General features: G+C 46.1%; 1 protein-coding gene and 1 pseudogene across 1 annotated transcript; one reads left to right on the forward strand and one right to left on the reverse strand.

Moving 5' to 3' along the window:
• Positions 1 to 680: 680 nt before the first annotated feature.
• On the reverse strand, positions 681 to 8,142 carry LOC136534593 (small ribosomal subunit protein uS17-like). Its single transcript, XM_066527006.1, has 6 exons — positions 8,083 to 8,142; positions 7,710 to 7,750; positions 7,522 to 7,622; positions 6,117 to 6,261; positions 5,932 to 6,021; positions 681 to 735 (listed from the first exon to the last, which is right to left on the reverse strand). The coding sequence occupies exons 1-6, from the start codon at positions 8,092 to 8,094 to the stop codon at positions 681 to 683; spliced, it is 444 nt and encodes a 147-aa protein (XP_066383103.1). The 5' UTR covers positions 8,095 to 8,142.
• A 7,123-nt stretch (positions 8,143 to 15,265) lies between these two features.
• Positions 15,266 to 16,694, forward strand: LOC136534594 (protein IQ-DOMAIN 25-like; annotated as a pseudogene).
• The last annotated feature ends 2,727 nt before the right edge of the window (positions 16,695 to 19,421 follow it).

A 19,421-nucleotide genomic window follows, 5' to 3' on the forward strand; every position in this document is an offset into this window, starting at 1 on the left:
AGCCTATAATTCCTAGACAAAAGAAGGCCCAAAGTTAAGTATCTATTTCAGAACAGAGTGGTGTGTTGTAGCTGTTAAATCTATCGGTAATTGACTATGACGATGAAACATGCTCTATGCACTAATCTGTAATGGAATGAACAAAAGTAAATGATATGAAATTAAAAGATGGTAGGAGATCAAGGGGGAGATTGTTAGATTGATCTCCAATCCTAAACTGGGCCCAACGACTCAGTTGGGCCTTTGATCCACGCCCTGATCGGGGGCGCTCAACCCATTATGGCTGGAGGGCCTCTGTCACACTGCGCAATAAATAGAGGTGGGGGACGGCGGCTCAAGACACGAGGTTCGCCTGAGCCGAGCTCCCCACCGAAACCTAAACCCTAATCCGATCTAGAGGGGCATAGCCAGTGATGGGAAGCCACTAGCCGCGCCGCCCCGCTCCACCGACGTCGGGGGCTTTATCGACCTCTTCCCCAAATGTCGCTGCCCGTGCGCAGACTTCACCGACGAACGAGATGGCCGATGCCTCTAGATCAACTCCCTCTGCGGTGTCAGGTTTGACACGTCCATCTTCTACCCCTTCCTTTTTCTCTTATTCTACCTACTATTACTGTACTAGTAGATGTTCTAGGGTTCATGATTCTATTCAACAGCAAGTAGACATGCTAGTTCTATGCCTATAGATCCTGTTCAAAGTCTAACACATTGAACCTTACAGTCTTTGACAGTGACCTAAAATTAAAACAGTACAACATAAGTACATTTACAGAATAGAGCAGAGTGCCAAAAGGGCCTGTAACACCCCAGGTGTTTGCCACCAGTTAAGCAATGGGTTTGAGCTCAAAATGGCATATTAAGTGATGATGAAGATGTCAAGGTCAAACCTATGGAAATGAGCCCCAACCTAAACTTGGATATTGCACCCTTGCTTTACATATAGGCCCTTATCAAGATATATGTTGGGCTAGTGTTATTCGAATATCTTCATATGTTACATCAATAACCATCTATATTGATCCATGAAAAAGTTTCGTGAAGTTTGGAATCAAGAAGTCACATGAAATGACAAGTTATGTCCTTGCTTGAATTAATTTATAAAGTGAATGGAATTCTCGATCGTCAACCAAACCTTACAACCATGCCCAAATGACTCTAGATGAACTCTACAACAAAAGTCATGAAAGGTTCATGTTGAGCAAATGCCAAGAAAATGCTTCAATAAATCACGAAGGATAATTTAAGCTTTATCGTGATCCTACTTTGGTCTAAGTAGAACTATAGCTTCTACACCTATTTTAAAGTTGGACATTAAATAAAAGTTGAAGCTCATGTTATGTAGAAGAAACTTTGTTTTTGGAGTATACCATGGATTGGCTCGAAACTAAGTCTAGCAGTGGCTCAAAGTTGGAACCTGCTGCTGATTTCAGCACTTAGAAATATTCTAAGTCTAGAAATTCATCGACATCGGCATTGACGTCTCGCGTTCTCCAAATTTTGGTAAGCAACTTGATTTGGTCCAAAGATAAAAGTTGGAGTGTACATGATGGCGAAGAACATGTATAAAGATGGCACTTATTGGACCTTGTCTTGACCATCGATTTTTGGAGTTTGTTAATCGCCGTCAATGCATTGACAATGCCACTTTGGAGACTAAATTACCCACTGTTATGTTGCTCAAATGATTGGAGTGCCTTAATGAAAAATGTAGAGCAGGCTGAGGTGAACAAACATCATTTTTGGCCCAAGGTCTGATTCGGCCTGGAAGTGGCCCAAATCGGCTCCCCACCTTGCCCTCACCAACGCATGCCAAGTGTTCGACAGTAGGCCGACGCATCAACCATGCAACAGAGCATGCCCTCCATTGCTGCCACGCGTCCCACCTCCGTGCCACGCGTCTCTGCCGCTCCCTCTCACATTTGGTGAAGCCCGGCACCCTCCATGCTCGCTTAGCACTCTCCCTCACTCGCCCCTTCTCGCTCTACCCCTCTGTAGCGCTGAGCGCGGCCGCGTCCACCATGGCTGGCGGGCCGAGCTTGCCCCCACCACATCCCTGCTGCCTCCAAGCCCTCTCGTGACCCACCGCATGAACCATCGCCTCCGCCTCTTCCTCCTCTACGACCGGCGCCCCTCGTCTGAGCCGGAAACTGCCAGAACAGCCCGGCCATCGGAGCCGCTTGCTGCAGTGGCCATGCCGCCACAAGCCACCTCAGGCCGAGCTGGATAGACCAGCGGGTGCACGTGGACCCCCTGGTTCTCCCTCGCCATTCCTACGCCGACGACATGCCTTCTCCGGCCGGCGTCGACAAGCTCCGGCTCATCCTCTGCTCCAAATCCCGTCAAGGACCGCGCGCATCAATTTGACATAAGGGAAGGGCTGTTCTGTGAAGCCATGACTCATTTGAATAGTGCTCCTGAGGACCCCTTCGCTGTAGTTTAATTAATGTTTTCTGTAGGGACCCCGATGCAAGACTTCCATGTCTTTTCTTTTGTTTTTACAGATTTGAATGATGAACTTTGAAAATTCATAGTAATTAGTAGAAAAATCGTAAAATAGTAAATGAGAACTTTTTGGAATCCTTGTGAAATTATATATGCAGTAGATCTATAATATGGCAGTATTTAGTTTAAAGTTTGTGCTGTAAAAATCAATTTATGCAGTTAGGTTTGTACTACTAGTGGTGTCTTGTCTTTTTCATAACTGTAGTTATTTTGATCAACTAAATGTGAAATTTTTGTGGAGTGCTACTAAGGTCATTGTTGTTGTCTGGTAAAAATTTCAGGAGTTTAGAATTTATAGTTTAAGAGTTATAAAAATAACAAATGCCCTGTATTGCTTTGCTTCTACTCTGAACAGTTCTGCATGTTTGAGTTAATTGGCTTAGTTTAAGTTATGAATCATGACTTGGTGAAAATACATGGGTTGTGTTACTTTTATTAAGATTTCCAAAAAGTTAAATATCATGATTTTTGGCTAAGTAGATCTTGAGTTATACTTGCTTAAATCTCTGTGGCTGTTTCTGCCCAAACCCAGACAGGGTTTCCTTGTTCTTACTGTGGGGCCTTCTTACTAGTAGAATTAGCTTTAGGTATTTACAAAAAAGTTGTTTAGAATTTTCTAAGCTTTCTAAAAAGTCCAGAACCACATTTATTGGACATGTATAACTCCATTTATAGCTGTTTAAAGTGGCATGTCAGTTTCTACCTATGTTTTGGACAAAGATGCAATTATTGGATTAATTGACCCTTCTAACTGTAGAATCATCTTAATATGAGAATAAGAAAGTTGTAGGTAACTTCCTAAGATTTTCAAAAAGTTATGGTTCATGTTTGATGGAGGTCTAGAACTCCAGTTATGCTTCTCTAAAATTTCTATCAGTTTTCTGTACCACTGCTGTTGGGCTGCATTTGCAGTTTTGCTTATGCAATCATTTTCGTGGTGTAAATGATGTTTGCTATGGTTGTAGTGAATACAAAAGTTGTATCAAATTTCATGATCTTTCTTGTGTTCAAATTGTAAGGCCATAGGCCTGATAGTGTAGGAGTTACATGACTTTTAAGTCTTCTGTCAGGTTTTGATTGTATTCTGAGTAGATATGAAAGATGCTAGTGTTTGATCTAGTTAGGATTTAAATGAGTTTTTGGTAATAATAACAAAGTTGTAGATAATTCATGTATCTAGCTTCTGTTAAAATTTGGTGGTATTTGACTTTGTGGTTTGTGAGTTCTGCCTGTTTAAAGTTGAGTTTCAGAAATGGCTGCTCTCTGTCAGTTGCGGACCAGTTTCTGTAAATGGGTATATATGACTTAGTTAACTTGAGAATCATGCTAAGATGATTAAAGATGAATTGTAGAAAATTTCATAAGCTTTCCAGAATGTCTTGTTGCATGGCTATTGGATTTGTATAACTCTAGTTATGACCCAACCATGAAGCTGTTGTTTGCAGTTCAGAAATAGACATGCTAGTTGTGGTTATTTACTCCATGTGTTGCTAAGTGTGGCTTATGCCCTTGTTGATGGTCAAGTTATGATACTTATGACCTTGTTAAACTTGTGTCATGCTTGATGTGCTTGCTCTCTATAGTTAGTTGTGTGATGTTAGTTAAATAGCTATTGGTGTCTATGTCTTGCATAATCTTGTGTTACCATTCATACACATGCATCTTGCATCTCATTTAGGTATGCTAGATGAACCACATGAAGGATGTGATGTGGAGCCGAACTCGAAGATTTGGTTTGGTAGATCTATCCCGAAGATGGAAGGACTAAGCAAGTGCTAGGACTGGAGATGTCACCAAGTCGGTGCAAGATAACTGAACTGACTTGTATCGGATCCTAGGCAAGCCCCGAAGCATTTTTCTCCCCGGTTTGCGATTATTAATTAATGCTTTACTTTAATTGATGCATTACGTTCAGGAGTTGTTTGCAACCGTTGCTGCATTATACCTTGTTTACCTTTGTTATACTATATCCTTGTTACCCTGGTATCCGCAGTCGAGTCAATGCTTAGCTGGCTTAGACCGGTAGAAGTCAGGTGATTTCCTGTCACCTGCGAGCTATAGGTGGTTACCTAGATCTGCTTGGATAACTATGTAGTCATGGTATAACTAAGTGTTAATTCGAAGTTGAGACCGGACGGAGACTTACAGAGTTTTGGACTGTAGTCCTTTCCGTCTGTGTCGATTAAGGACCGACCGTTGTTGGGCCTCAGGTCATGTTGAACGCATGCCTTACATTTAGCTGGCCGAATAAAGTACCTTTCGACCGCGAAGCTGGGAGATTATTCGGGCCGAGTAGATTGCCCGCAACGCACTGTACCGGAGCAAGTGTGGTAGGACATGGGGGCACGATGATAAGACCGAAAGGCAGTCGGTCGGCCCCCGGGTACATATGGTTCCTGGCAAACTCGAGATTTTTCCTGGATAGTTGTCTCGGTGACCGATACCTCACTTTAGCGGGTGAGTGAGGTTTGTGTAAGGAATAAATTATCAACTGGTTAATAATCGATTCGAATCGCCATCGTTCACTGGATAGTGAACACTTACTTGAGTTACTTCATCGTAGTAATGTTGATGGAACACTTGGACAGTTATAATGGATATGACATTGTGGAAGTTGTTAATGATCATTGGTTATCATTATTTGCTTAATCACATGCTTGCTCTAGTATAGGTGCAAATGTAGTCGACAGGTTAATAATAATTAACTTGACAATAATGCTTTTGGAAAGGTTCTTGAAATGCTAAAAATGCCTTTTTGCAAATGAGTCAGCTACCCTACTATAAAGCCCTTCATAATCCTTGGTGTCACTTTATTTTCGGTTATGTCAGGTAAGTCTAGCTGAGTACTTTCTCGTACTCAGGGTTTATCCCACCATGTTGCAGGTGAGGTTTTGGCCTGCTGAAGATGGTGGCTAACCGCCGGTGGGCTCGGTGACTCCACATTTATTCTCATCTATATGCTTTTATCTGAGGATGTTACTTATACTAGCAACGTATTTGGAACTTATATTAATGTAATCATTTGAAAGTTATGTTGTTTTCACTAATTGCTTTTGAAATCCAAACTTGTACTATTATTTATGAACCTATTTGTAATATTATTTTCCGCTGCAACTCTACGTATGTGATGTGTATTTGCTTAATCACGCGATCTTGGTTGTGATGTTGATTTACCGAGGTCCTGCGTGACACTCGGCGGACTACCGGGTTTATATAAGTGAGAGTATGCGCGTGTCAACGTGTTAAGCGGGGACAACCATACTTGATCTTGTATAAATTGGACGGTTCTGTCACAGGGCCAAGATAGATATTTCATGTCAAACAGTTGGACAAATTATATTGAGCTTTGCCAATTGCATTTCAGAAACCATGCCATCCAGGTAACAACGTTACAAAAAGCTGGTCCAGGAATGATAAAGCAAGTTTTACCTGCACTGGCCAATGATCACATGATCTCCTTCCTTGACACCGAAGCATGGTGAAATGTGCGCAGGGATGTTGGAGTGCCTCTTCTCATACCTACACAAACACCAACAAATGGTCAGTTAGCAAACAGACAGCATGAAGGCATGAGGCAATCAGCAAATTTGGGCCAATAATGAATATTAGCTAGCCTCTGGTACTTCTTGACGAAGTGAAGATAATTCCTACGAACAATGATGGTCCTATTCATCTTAGCACTGTGGCATGTTCCGGCGATGATGCGACCCCTGATAGACACAGTGCCAGTGAATGGGCATTTCTTATCAATGTAGGTTCCTGCAACAACAAAGAAATAAGGGAAATATAAATCACAACTGAATTAATAGAGCCCATCTAAAATCAAGCACCTAAAACAACCTATAAGGTTACCACAACTTTCTTGAAACAAAACTATAATCACTTCATCACTGTCGAAATGAAAAATAAATGTGAACAGAGAGATTCATCATCTAAAATTACTACAAATTGAATTAGCCTCGATATTCAGAGGCCCTGTTCGGCTTACCCCATATTCGGTTGTTCGGCTTCTTTTTTCAACCGGAACAGTATTTTTCTCTCACAACAATTCAGCCGAAACAATGTTTTTCAGCCAGTTTCAGTCAAGTTTCAGACCAGCGAACGGGGCCAAGAGTTCACACTAGCAGTGATGTATAATAATATAATATAGTTTGGCATGAATAACATCAAATATACAAGGAAGACTTAACCAGTATAAGCTTTTAAACATAGCAAGGTGAAAGCTTCCAGGTCACCACTGTGATTGTTCAAGAGAGACAAGCTTCCCTTTTAACATCGTCGGTATATGGGCAACATACTTAACCGTCTAATAAACTAGCTGATTTCTAAGTAGTAATTGTAAGGGCGTCTCCAACGCTACGTGACGGAGTGAGATGCCAAAAAACCTTTGAGCTAGAGCACGAGAAGAGCTAGGCTGTTTTTGCACGCCCCAATGCAAGAAAGACACGCCTACTCCATCTCTCTTGCATAGGTGAAATGAGAATGTATAGAATAAAGAACACATTACATGTAACATGTGGGGACACATGGGACGCGAATATGCAATGGCATAAGAGCTAGCACTTACTCCTACCATTGGAGATGCCCTAATAGCTATAGACAGGGATCATAATTTATAACTTACTATTGAATTCCATTCCCAATCTGTAAAGCTTAGAGAGTGTTTGGCTGGCTATAAAGCCGCTGGTACTTATTTGTATGACTGATTTTTTGAGAGAAAAAAACACTGTACCATGGCTTATAAGCCAGCGAATAAGCTGGCTGATAAGACCAGCCGAATACTCCCTAAATCTAGTCATATTGCATTTTTCTGAAAGCCTTAATATAACTTATGTCTAAGTTTTTGGATCGATCATAATCTAAGAATGGACTAAATGTAGTTCTGTCTAAGAGACATACAAGTTGAAACAGCCAGAATTGTTGAACTGGTGAATCATTAACCTAGTCCATAGCTTTATATGAGCTAACAAGCCAATAGAAACACCAGCGGCTTGGCTGAAGAAGAAAAGAAATACCGACCTTCAATGGCTTCCCTGGGTGTCTTGAAACCAAGGCCAATGTTCTTCCAGAACCTGTTTCCTCCCTTGCCAGGCTTGTTCCCCTTGGCGGCCTTCTTGGAACTGAATTCCAAAACAACTCATAAGCCTCGCATCCAAAATTGAATGAATGAAGCAAAGGCGCGTCAGAAATTAGCGCTTGAATATTACCAGAGAAACACCTTGGGCTGCTTCAAGAAAGCCCTTTCCGTCTGCAGAGACAAAAGAGAAAAGATGTTTAGCACTGACAGTAATCAAACCCATCAGATCATATATCAAGATTGGAACCCAACCAACGTCTGGACTAGTGCAAATTCACGTAGTCCACACTCTTCATAGCATGATAACACGCAGCCAAACCATTCGAATGGTGAAAGTTCAATTGCTACTTCTGCGTTTCCAATCAATAGCGTCGCTAAATAGCGTATCGGCCTATAGAGCCACAAGGCTGCGTACTACACGGGCACTTATACCAGACGATACGGGATCTGCCACAATCAAGCTCACCCAGTGGCTGAAACAAGGGGTTCCAAAGGCATCTGACCTGCTCCGCCATGGTCGCCGCGCTAAGGAGAGACGCTGGAACCCGGTGGAATGACGCACTTCTCCGTATTAGAGTTGATCTCATCCGACTCGGCCCAATAGCCGAGTCGGACCTTGATTCAGTGCCTTGATCGGGGGCATCCAACCAAACCAAGGTTGGTGGCCCCCCGTCACGCAACATCATATAGAGTGAGGTGGGGGCCAGAGCACATGATACGAGGTTCATCTAAGCCGCCGGACGCCCCACCTACTTCCTAACCTTAGACCGATCGAGAGGGGTGCTGCCAGCGACGGAAAGTCCACCGCCGCCTCAGCGCCACCCAACGTCTACGCCACCGCCGGACTCCTCTGTTTCTCCTTCCCCGACGCCCTGCATCACAGACATGGCCATGGACAGATCATGCTCCTCCAAACCCAACAGTCAGAGATCTCCTACACCTCTCTCTCTCACCGTCTCCCTCTCTGTATCATGTTATAGGTCGAATTGAACTAAGCCAGTAATGTATTCACCCTCCAATCTGCACCTAGATGATCCTAAGAACATAACAATGATATCGAAGCCGCTGCTCTAGGCGTAGATCCAGTAGGGGAAGTAGCAGTTTAGAAGGAGATGAGATAGATCTGGTTCGAATCAAAAGAAAGAAAGGCAGAGGGTTCATCGAACCCTAAACCCTAATCGGGTGAAGAAAAGAGAGTAGGAAAGAGGTCTTAGTTTTCGAACGCCACTCGAACCCTAACCCTAACCCACATAGACAGCTTGGGGAAGAAGAACAGTATTCAAACCCTAACCCTAACTCGACCTAACCCTAACCCTAAACCCCAATCAGACAAGATCCGAGAAGAACAAAGCAAGATGCAATCAAAGAGAAGAAGGGGAAAGGGAAAGAGCTAGGGAGGCGGCATACCTCGCCGGCCTCCACTCACCGGATCACCCTGGGAAGGGCCTCTGCGCCGATGTACTGCAGCCATGCTAGGGCGCCACAGCTAGGCCGCTCGACGGCGGCGCGCTCACCCGCTGGGGAGCGCACGCGCCATCGACGGGGCCAGCGACGGCGCCACCATCCCACCGCCGTGAGCTCGCTCTGGTGTCTCTCAGCGGTAGGCCACCGTAGGGGAAGCCTCGAGCCGAACGGTCAAGGGCAACAATGCAAGGCCGTTCAACGATGGTGCGCTCAGCCTCGGGCGAGCGCGCTCACAGGCGAGGGGTGTAACACCCTCGGTGTTACACTATAAATCCTTTACTAAAACACTGCATAGGCATCATATTTATATGATAGTGTATGTAAAATAGTGTGTAAATCAATTTTTGTAACTCGAAATGATCAACGGAAACGCGAAACGAAAGTTACATTTCATAGTCAAGTTATATTACTTAGGGTTTTAAATCAATTTTTATTAAGTGAAAATACTATAGAACGCATATACGGAACTTTAATAAAGTTTGTGGTACAAACTTCATAGGTGACAATGAAATACATGCGATCGAGAAATGAATTCACTAGCTTGCATGATTAATAGCTTGGAAATCGATTTTTACGCGAATTCGATCAAGACTTAGTCGAATTTCCTAAGTCGGAGAACGGTTTGACGAGGCCAAGTTTGGCAATTTTTGTAGGTGAATTGGATTAATTAGTGGTGTGGTTTCATGGCTGGTCTTGATAGCCTAACATGCCCTCTTGACTATAGAATAGGTGGTTCGACGTTTGAAGTAATGGATTTGATTTTTGGGGTGCTTTAAAAATCGTGCATGGCATGTTTTCGGTCGGTGTCAGCGTCAAGGCGCGGTCACCATGCCTTGGCTCGGCGTTACAGCGCTGGCTTGCTCGACGTGCGCGCACACCACCGTGCAGGCCCTGCATCGCCGCTGCCGCATCCAAGCAAGTGACTCACGCACGTAAGCACACACGTACTCACACCCATCGTCGCGCTCGGCAGGACACTGGGGCCGACGGGCCCTGGCCATTCCGCTGCCGCCTACCTCGCTGTGTCATCGCGCTGCTGCTAGCCATGATCGCGAGTGTTGGGTCACCGCGTGCACCCGCACTGCTTGCGTCGCATTCACTTGCGTCACTGTGTCGCCATCCTTTCACCATGTGGCCCGCGCTGTCACCATCGCACAGTCACTGCTGTTGCCGATCTTCATGTCTACACGTGTGTGGGCTTGCCCCACCTAGCCATTGCCATCACATCCGCGCTCGCTGTGATGCTGCGCTGCTGCCTCCCCAGTCCAGTGCCAGCCACTGCGATGCACATGGCCGAGCCACCGTCGGCTTGTATTTATGGCAATGCGGCCAACCATTCCTGAGCGTATTTCATTGATCCTCCAACGGCCTGTAGCACATGCGCGCTTGAACTACAAGTTGACAACCACATCCTACCATGGCAATGATGAGCCAAGCCATGTCTGTTTCCCCCCTATTTCCTCTGTCGCCATGGTCGCCGGACCCGCACCTTCAATTCGACGTGATGGAGTCACCTCGGTCCAATTAACCTTGCCCATGGCTTTGCTGTGTAGTCAGCCAGCCACCCGACCCCGCCGTGCAGTGATCCTTGCCGTGCCATGCTCCAATTTGGAGCTTTCTTCCCGCCAGGTCGCTAAGACCGTATCGGTATGCGTCGATGGCAAAGCCTAGACACCAGAGCTGCTTACATCAATCTATTGCACCGCCAGTCTCGCCTCGACCCACCCATCACCCGATGTACCCTTGTCGAGTTGCTACCATCTCCTCAACGCTCCTGACGCGGTCTTGCCACCGTGGTGCACCACCGCACCGTCCATGCGCACACGACCAGTTGGACTCGAGCCGCCTCCGACTGAACCACCACATCGGCTGGGTTCATGGTGAGTTCCTTGAGCTCACGAGCTACCCCTATTGCTTCGACGTTGTTGTAGCTCACTGAATCATCACTGTTTTGTTGCAGGAGCTCTATCGCTGTGGTCCGACCTTACTACGACGTCTCGGCTCACATTTTCATCGCCCAGCATTTTGCGTTCGCACCTAGGCAAGTACCGGCTCCTTAGATAAGGTGGGGTGGGTCCTGGTTGCCCAGCGGGGGTTGTCAGTGCCATCGGCCGCTGCACCAGCGTGCGTGGCCAGGTCAGGGACCCCCCTGATGTGAAGACAGAGTGTCGCAAGAGCTGTTTTGCATAGTCACAGACTGAAGGAATAGTGTGCTTAGTGCTCACGCTATTACCAGGTAGCCCGAGGGTGTTTTCGCAAAATGACCGGCACGTGTGGGCCTTCCCGTTGCAGGCCGTCTCCACGCAGTTGGGTCACGCCCTGCATGGGCCGCGCTGGCGGGTCGCGTGCACGTGCGCTACACTAGAGTGGGACGAGCCGCGTTGGGCCGCGCCGTGCTATTTTGCCCTTTTCTTTTCTAACAAATTAGTAAATGCTTTTCTAAATTACATTGTGAACTGATCTTAGATAATCAGTATAAAATTATGTAAGTGTCCAAAAATCACAAAGTAAATTTTGTTAGTTTCCTAAATTCATGATCTAGCTTTTAGTGTATTTAGTTCATACTATTCTGTGGTATCTTTAGGGTTACTTTAATTGTTGTAATATGCTTGTTGTTATTAGAATTATTTAGAGAATGAATTTTCATGATGAAATGGTAGAAGTGCTAGCTCTGAAAATTTTACAGTAGACTCATGACATTATTAGGCACTCACTGTAATTTTTGAAGCCTTAGAGTAGGTTGATAAATAGAGTAGCTAGTACTTCCAGTTTTATCACATATAGAGTAAAGTGATATTAAGAATAGAAATGAATTTAGTTGCTAAGGCAATGCATGCAACGTTTCATACCTATTAGTGGTAGAAATAGGCAACTTAGCATGTCAGTTGGTAGAGCTAGCTTAGTAGCTTGATAGCTATATTTTATTTTAAGAGTTGCTGTTGCCGTATTACTAAGTGTTGCATCATCATTTCATGCATGTAGATAACGAGTTGGTAGAGTTCGTGCCTATGGGCAAATAGGACTATGAGGAGATAATTGAAGAGTACGAGGAAGAGATTCTCGTATAGGAGGGAGCTCCAGAGCTATCAGTTGCTGACTTTGTTGACACACCGCCTGCCTAAGGCAAGCCCCGGTGCATAACCCCTATTTTTGAATGATCATAGAATATATATATGTAATATGCATTTATGTTACAGGCATTGTATGGAAACTACATGCATAGATACACTTACCTATGAGTCATACTAGTATAGGTCGAGTAGCTGCTATACTCAGAATTTCGGTAGCGTGAGTAACCTGCCGTTACTCACAATAGGTGATTATTATGATCACTCATGATAAATGGTGGAAAGGAAAAACGAAGACCGAGCAGGGGTATGGTATGGGTATTGGTGGGTGTAAGAGGTTGTGTTCTGCGGCTAACGGAGCATAGCTTGGTTACACTTTTTCTCCGTCTGTGTTAGTTAAGGACTGGCCATTGCATTGGGTTCTAGGCAAGTCATAGACTTATTATTCCAAGCACATACTTGGGTATGGGCGCAGGAAAGGCTTGTTACTCTCTTGTCGTGGGTTCTGGCTCTTTCTAGACCAACTGATTAGAGGCAGGGATGGTGGAGATCTAAGCACCGCACTAAGTCTGGGACTCAGGAGCAGGGGCTTAGAGTCCAAGTTTGGACGAGGACCTAGACCCCGTGATAGGAGAATGATGGGCTGGTCCTGCTTGTGCCTAGGGTACAAGCGAGGCGTGTGTTTTGGGGTACCCAACTGGGCACAATGATTCGTGAATCACCGGCATTCCAGTACGGCTTGTCTACAGTCTAGCACCGTACTAAGAACTAAAAGATGATGAAATGGAACTGTTTGCTCAACTCCTGCTTGAAAGTAGAACAAGTGCTCATATAGGCCCTGTTCGCTTCGCTAAAAAATAAGCCGAAACATTGTTCCGGCTAATTTGTTGTGAGAGAAAAATATTATTCCGACTAAAAAAACAAGTTGAAAAGTATGGATTATAAGACAAGCGAATAGGGCCATAGAATGGCTGGATAATGAATTAATCATGACTGCTAATAATAACATAAATAAGGATTCACTATTAGTATTGCTTTCTACAAAAAGAAAATTGAACAAACCATAAAACTTATCATATCCATTGGAGTTGAGAAATTATTCCTACTAGTCAGATAAGTCTTGCGAGTACATTGTGTACTCAGGATTTATTTACCCCGGTTGTAGGTACTGCTTGGGGAGTAGCCGTTGCGTAAAGGATTCTTCTGGTGGGCATAGACAGATCCTTGTATATTATTGATAGATGTTTCTTTTCATTCCGCTATTAAATTTTCGCACTCTGAATTTGGTACTATAATAATATATTTCTAAGAATGCTGGATGTATGAAATGGACTAAGTATTGTAACTCATTCTCATTATTGGATCCTTGGGAAAAATGTGGATTATTCAGGCTCTCCCGTGGGGTGTGCCCGACGGGACCCGCCCAATGTACCTTGCTTTCAGGGTGCGTAGTGTCTAGTGGAAGACGAGCACCTCCGAAGGTGTGTTATTTCGGGCAGTTCTACCATAGATGGTACTAGAGCCAATAATGAGTCTATGAGTTTCATCACTCTTTTACAAAACATAAAATTTGACCAACAAAAGTTTGCGAAAAGTAGGATGCGATAAAATTATGTAAATAAGTATAAGCCCTAGCAATATGGTCTATCTAGGATAGCGGCACTGGTTTGATCTAATCAGTTTTCTGCAGGTACGCTAACTTACGCTGTGTAAGAATCATTTAGCATATGGAAAGTGAGTGTGCGATGTGCCGAAAATTCTTGCGAATGCTGCTATATTCCAACTTGAGTGAACGTATAGGCTAATGCATGCATCATGATAAGAGAATCTTACAAAAACTAAATTCCCCCTACACGTATAATTTGGATTAGTAAATTGATAGGAGAAATTAAAAGAATGCTTTAATAAATGCCTTATCATTTCTCTAATCTCTTATTCCTGATCTGGAGGGTTGTCCTAAATGGTTGGTTCCTATCTATTTTTAGATAAACCTGAGGTACGGTCATGGGAGCACCAGTACCGGGGCAGGCCACGGTCTTGGCGAAGGCTAAGGTGAAAGTGATCGGAGCAATGAGCACGACAACGGGGAGATCCATGAGGCTCCACTTTTGGCTCCTCCTCCTCCGCCACCGCCACCTCTGATGACTCATGTGGAGATGATGTCAGAGATGTTGGCTGTTCATCGTGAGTCAGCCCATGCCATGGAGCTGCTGGCACAGGCTATCGGTGGCTTCGCTCATGGAGGCCACAGGGCCAATGGTGGGAACGAGGTGGTGCCCATGGTCCTGAGGGACCCTGCTCTTATCAAGATTTCTTAAAGATGCACCCACCCATGTTCACACCGATGGCTGAGCATCTGGATGCGGAGCATTGGCTATGCATTCTGGAGCAAAAGTTTCTGTTGCTCACCGTAACTGATGAGCAGAAGGTGCGCTTTGCAGCGCAACAGTTGTTGGGATCCGTGAGTGCATGGTGGGATACATTCAAGAGAAAATTCCTTCAATGCCATCAAAAGCTATACTAATCCCTTCATTGCCATTCAAATCTATAAGTTCCCTCCATTGCCATTGATTTATAATTTTTGTTCCCTTATATGCTATTACCGTTACTTTTTTGTTGATCCATCGTGCACACCGTTAAAACTTTGCCATGGTGGTGTACAGGTGGTGTTGCCAGCGATGGCGAGAGGTGCCAGCTCACCTGGACAAAGGACTCCTTCGTCGCAGACGCAAGGTTGGAGTCGGACACCGACGACGCCTCTCGAGAACCAACGAACTCGCCGTTCCTCGCCCGGCGAAGCACTGCGCGCCGAAGCTGAACAGCAGTGCCACGAACGAAAAGGTTGTATCCGGTGCTTCTTGCTCCAGGCGCCTCCGTCGGCCGTTGTCAAGCCAAACGCAAACGCTCTCTTTTTAGGTTGCCGCTTTCTTCGCTTGCTGAGATTTCTCATCTGAGTGTAGTGCAGTTTATTTTTTCCCCACCAAAATTCCCATCTGCAGCGCTCCGTTCTTCTTTTATTGCTCTATACTCTTTTGTAGTTCTGTTGATGAATTTCGCCTGTTGATCTTCCTTTGCTGTAAAGCTTGCCCCCCATTCCTTTCGTTGACCGATTTCTTTGTTCCTTGCATTCTCGTGCGTAGAGAATTGCCGCACCATGAGGCGCATCGTGAGATGGCTCAAGCAGCTACTGACGGGTAGAAAGGAGGAGCATAGAGGACTCCAGGCGAACCATGTCGGTACCGACTGGGGCGACGGGCCGGAGAACAAGAAGAAGAGGTGGAGCTTCGCAAAGCAGAGGAAGAGCAGAGCTGACGGCGGCGCGCGGTCGTCGAGTGTCGACGCCGTCGCTCCTCCTACCACGGTGGAATGGTCACGATAGGTCATGAGGCCAAGGGAGGATGCAAGAGCTCGAGAGCACCGTGCTGCGGTCGTGATCCAGAAAACATTCAGAGGTTACCTTGTACGATCGATCGTCCCGAGCACTTGTCAAGATCTAGGCGTTGGTATGGGGCTACCTGGTGAGGAAGCAGGCAGCCATGACACTGCACAGATTGCAGACACTCATGCGGCTGCAAGCCGACTCCATCGCCGTAAAAAATGCTTCGTACCGGAATCCATGGAACAAGAAGTAATCTACATGTTTTTTTACTCTTGCTGCATGATTAACGATGTACGTGTAGATGAAGTTGCACCTCGGAGCCTGGCTTTTGATCTTATATGGTCCCTCATCGTGCAGGAGAGGATCTTTGCTCGGGACGTGCAGCTGAAGCCGCTGGCGACGCCGGTGCACCATCGGATGCTGTCTGACAGCACGGACTCCAACTACGAGCGTAGCCCGCGGATCGTGGAGACGGACACTTGCCACCTCTGCTCCTGGTCCTCACGGATCACTAGCAGGTACAACCCAGACCACTTGCCGGAGTATCACCGCCACGCGGCTGACGCCGTCGTGCTCGCCGCTTCCCGACAGCAAGCAGCAGCAGCCCGCGTGGCTCTCACTTCGGCGGAGCACCCACGAGTGTGACATCGGCCGGGGCTCCAAGACTGCACAGAGCACGCCCCAGTTCGCCTCCCACGACTCCTCCTCGCCTGCCATCGGCCGGGGCTCCAAGACTGCACAGAGCACGCCCCGGTTCGCCACCCATGACTCCTCCTCGCCTGCCAAGAGCGTCGAGGCCACGATCTGCGCCCGCGCGTCCGAGCTGCTCCACGACACCACCACCAACACGAGCCAGCTCATCGACCTGCCCCTCCTGGCCAACCTCTCCGGCATGGGCGGCGTCCGGGCCTGGGTGCTGCGCGTGCACAACAACACGCTCTGGGCTGACGGCGTCAACGCCATGGGATTCACCATCCCGCCGCGCGTCGTGCCAGCCCCGTTCACGCGCCGCCTCACCACTGTCTTCGAGCGCTTCGTAGGAAACTCCACGGCCGCGTTCGCCGTGCTGCGTCGGTATGCGCTGGCTGCGCCCATGGCCGGCCACCTCGCGTACGACACGTCAGCAGGGCCCGACGCCTGGGTCTCGCTCCGCCTGCTGAGGTTGTCACCGAGGCTCCACTTCGGCGTGCTCGGCGCTGCGTAGGCGCTGGACGGGGCCGACGGCGGGGAGGATTGCCCGTACAAGTTCTGCACTGACTCAGGGTTCGTGGTGCTGCTGTTCAGCTTCAGCGCACAGCGCTTCGCCGGGCGAGGAACGGCGAGTTCATCGGCTCCCAAGAGGCGTCGTCGGTGTCCGACTCCAACCTGGCGTATGCAACGACGGAGTCCTTTGTCCAGGTGAGCTGGCATGTCTTGCCATCGCTGGCACCGGTCAACCGTTGGTTGAGCTAGACACCACCTGTACACCACCATGGCAAAGTTTTAACGGTATGCACGATGGATCAACAAAAAAGTAACGGCAATGGCATACAAGGGAACAAAAATTATAAATTAATGGCAATGAAGAGAACTTATAGATTTGAATGGCAATGAAGGGATTAGTATAGCTTTTGATGGCATTGAAGGAATTTTCTCTACATTCAATGTCATGCAGCAGGCGGATCACTGGGTGACCTGGCAGGAGTTCACTGTGGCCTTCAGAGAGTATTATATTTCTACTAGTGTTCTAAACAGGAAGTTGACAGAGTTTCTAGACCTTTGGCAAGGAAGCCTATCCATGATGGACTATGTTAACAAGTTCAACCACTTGTCACAATATGCTTGGACTCATGTTGATACAGATGAGAAGAAGAGAGACTATTTTTATCATGGCCTCTCTTGCATCTTGCAGAAGGAGTTATATACAGGAAACTATCAGACCTTTGGGGTGATGATGAACACTGCTATTGCCATGAAGGGGTTGTAGCATGACTCTTAGGCAGAATAGAAGCACAAGCAGGTGGCTAATGGGTCTTCTAGTCACCCCCAGACACAGAAGGTATAGGTTGTCAGGTGGGTGCCCTATCAGTCTTCGGGTGGGCATTCGTTTCAATAGCCTCAGCAGACCTTTTAGGCTCTTTCCACTCAATATCGTGTGCCTACTCAACAGGTGCAACATTAGCAGCCCTAGGGATAGCAAGTCTCACCTCGTCACGGACAGGGGAACAAGCTTTGTGCTTGTTTCAAGTGTGGCAAGGAAGGCCACTATGTCCGAGAGTGGTCGTAAAACCAGCCGGCTCAATCAACTCAACCCTTAACTAACTCTAGGCTAATCTAGAGGATAGTTATAAAGAAGAAAGTGCCAGTGAGCCGATCTGGATAGGTTAATTTCATGGAGGCTAAGGAAATATTGCAAAATAAATCGATGATGGCTGGTATGTTCACCATTAATTCCCATCCAGCTTATGTGTTGTTTGATTCTAGTGCATCACATTCATTCATGAGCATAGGATTTGCACAACGACACAATATACCTCTTATGGCTATACCTTTTGCCTATAGAATCAGTACTCTAGGTGTGTAGTTGTGCGTTAATACTCGGACAGACACAGTGGGCTAAGTACTAGCTACTCACACTTACCATCTCTAGTTCATGGTGCTGCTTGGGCAAGGCATTGATGTAATTCTAGGAATGAACTGGTTGCGGGTATATGGGGTAGTCTTGGATTTAAAGTAGAGTTGTGGAGTTACGGCTTCCTTCTTTTGAGGATAGGATGTCTCTTCTTAAGCCCTCAAATCTAGCCTTACCTATTGCTACTCATGCTGAAGCTTCTCCTGATCTTGCTTCTATTCCTGTGGTCTGTGAGTTTCTGGATGTCTTTCCTGAAGATCTACTAGGGTTGCCACTGGACAGAGATGTGGAGTTCTCCATTGAGTTATAGCCTAGCACTACTCCTATCTCCTGACATCCGTACTGCATGGCCCTAAATCAATTGGCTGAAATGAAGAAACAGTTAGAAGAGTTGTTGGAAAAAGGATTCATCCATCCTAGTCTTCATCATGGGGTTGTCCAACCATTTTTGTGAAGAAGAAAGATGGCACTCTTCGGATGTGTGTGGATTACCACCCTCTCAATGCGGTAACCATTAAGAACAAGTATCATTTACCCCGTATTGATACTTTGTTCGATCAACTAGCTGGTGCCAAGGTGTTCTCTAAGATTGATCTCCGTTTAGGCTATCATTAAATCAAGATTAGACCACAAGATATACCAAATATAGCTTTTTCTACTAGGTATGGGCTATATGAATACCTAGTCATGTCTTTTGGTCTCACCAACGCTCGTACATTCTTCATGTATCTCATGAACTTAGTCTTTATGCTAGAATTGGACAAGTTTGTGGTGGTATTCACTGATGATATCTTGATATATTCTAAGAACAAGGAAGAGCATGCCCAACAACTTTGGATAGTACTGACTCGATTGAGGGAACACAAGCTGCATGCCAAACTCAGCAAGTGTGAGTTTGGGCTGGATCGGGTACAATTTTTGGGACATGTTCTGACTCCTGATGTCATCTCTGTAGATCCAAACAAGGTGCAAGATGTGCTAAATTGGAAGTCTCCCAAGTCAGTGCACCAGATTCGTCAGTTCCTTGGTCTCACTGGATACTATCGGTCCTTCATTCCTGACTTCTCCAAGATAGCTTAGCCAATGACCAAGCCGCTCCAAAAAGAAGCCCAGTTGTTTGAAGCCTAGACTATGAAGAAGCCTTCCAAGCTTTGAAGAAATTTCTTACCACTGCTCCTGTTTTGGCCCAACCAGATATTGATAGACCTTTTGATGCACATTGTGATGCCTTGAAGATGGGGTTGGGATGTGTGCTTATGTAGGAGGGGCGTTTGATAGCTTATGCTTCATGCCAACTGAAAAAGCATGAAGTGAATTATC

The sequence above is a fragment of the Miscanthus floridulus genome, unplaced genomic scaffold (genome assembly GCF_019320115.1).
Source record: "Miscanthus floridulus cultivar M001 unplaced genomic scaffold, ASM1932011v1 os_2087_1_2, whole genome shotgun sequence".
Lineage (NCBI taxonomy): Eukaryota > Viridiplantae > Streptophyta > Magnoliopsida > Poales > Poaceae > Miscanthus > Miscanthus floridulus.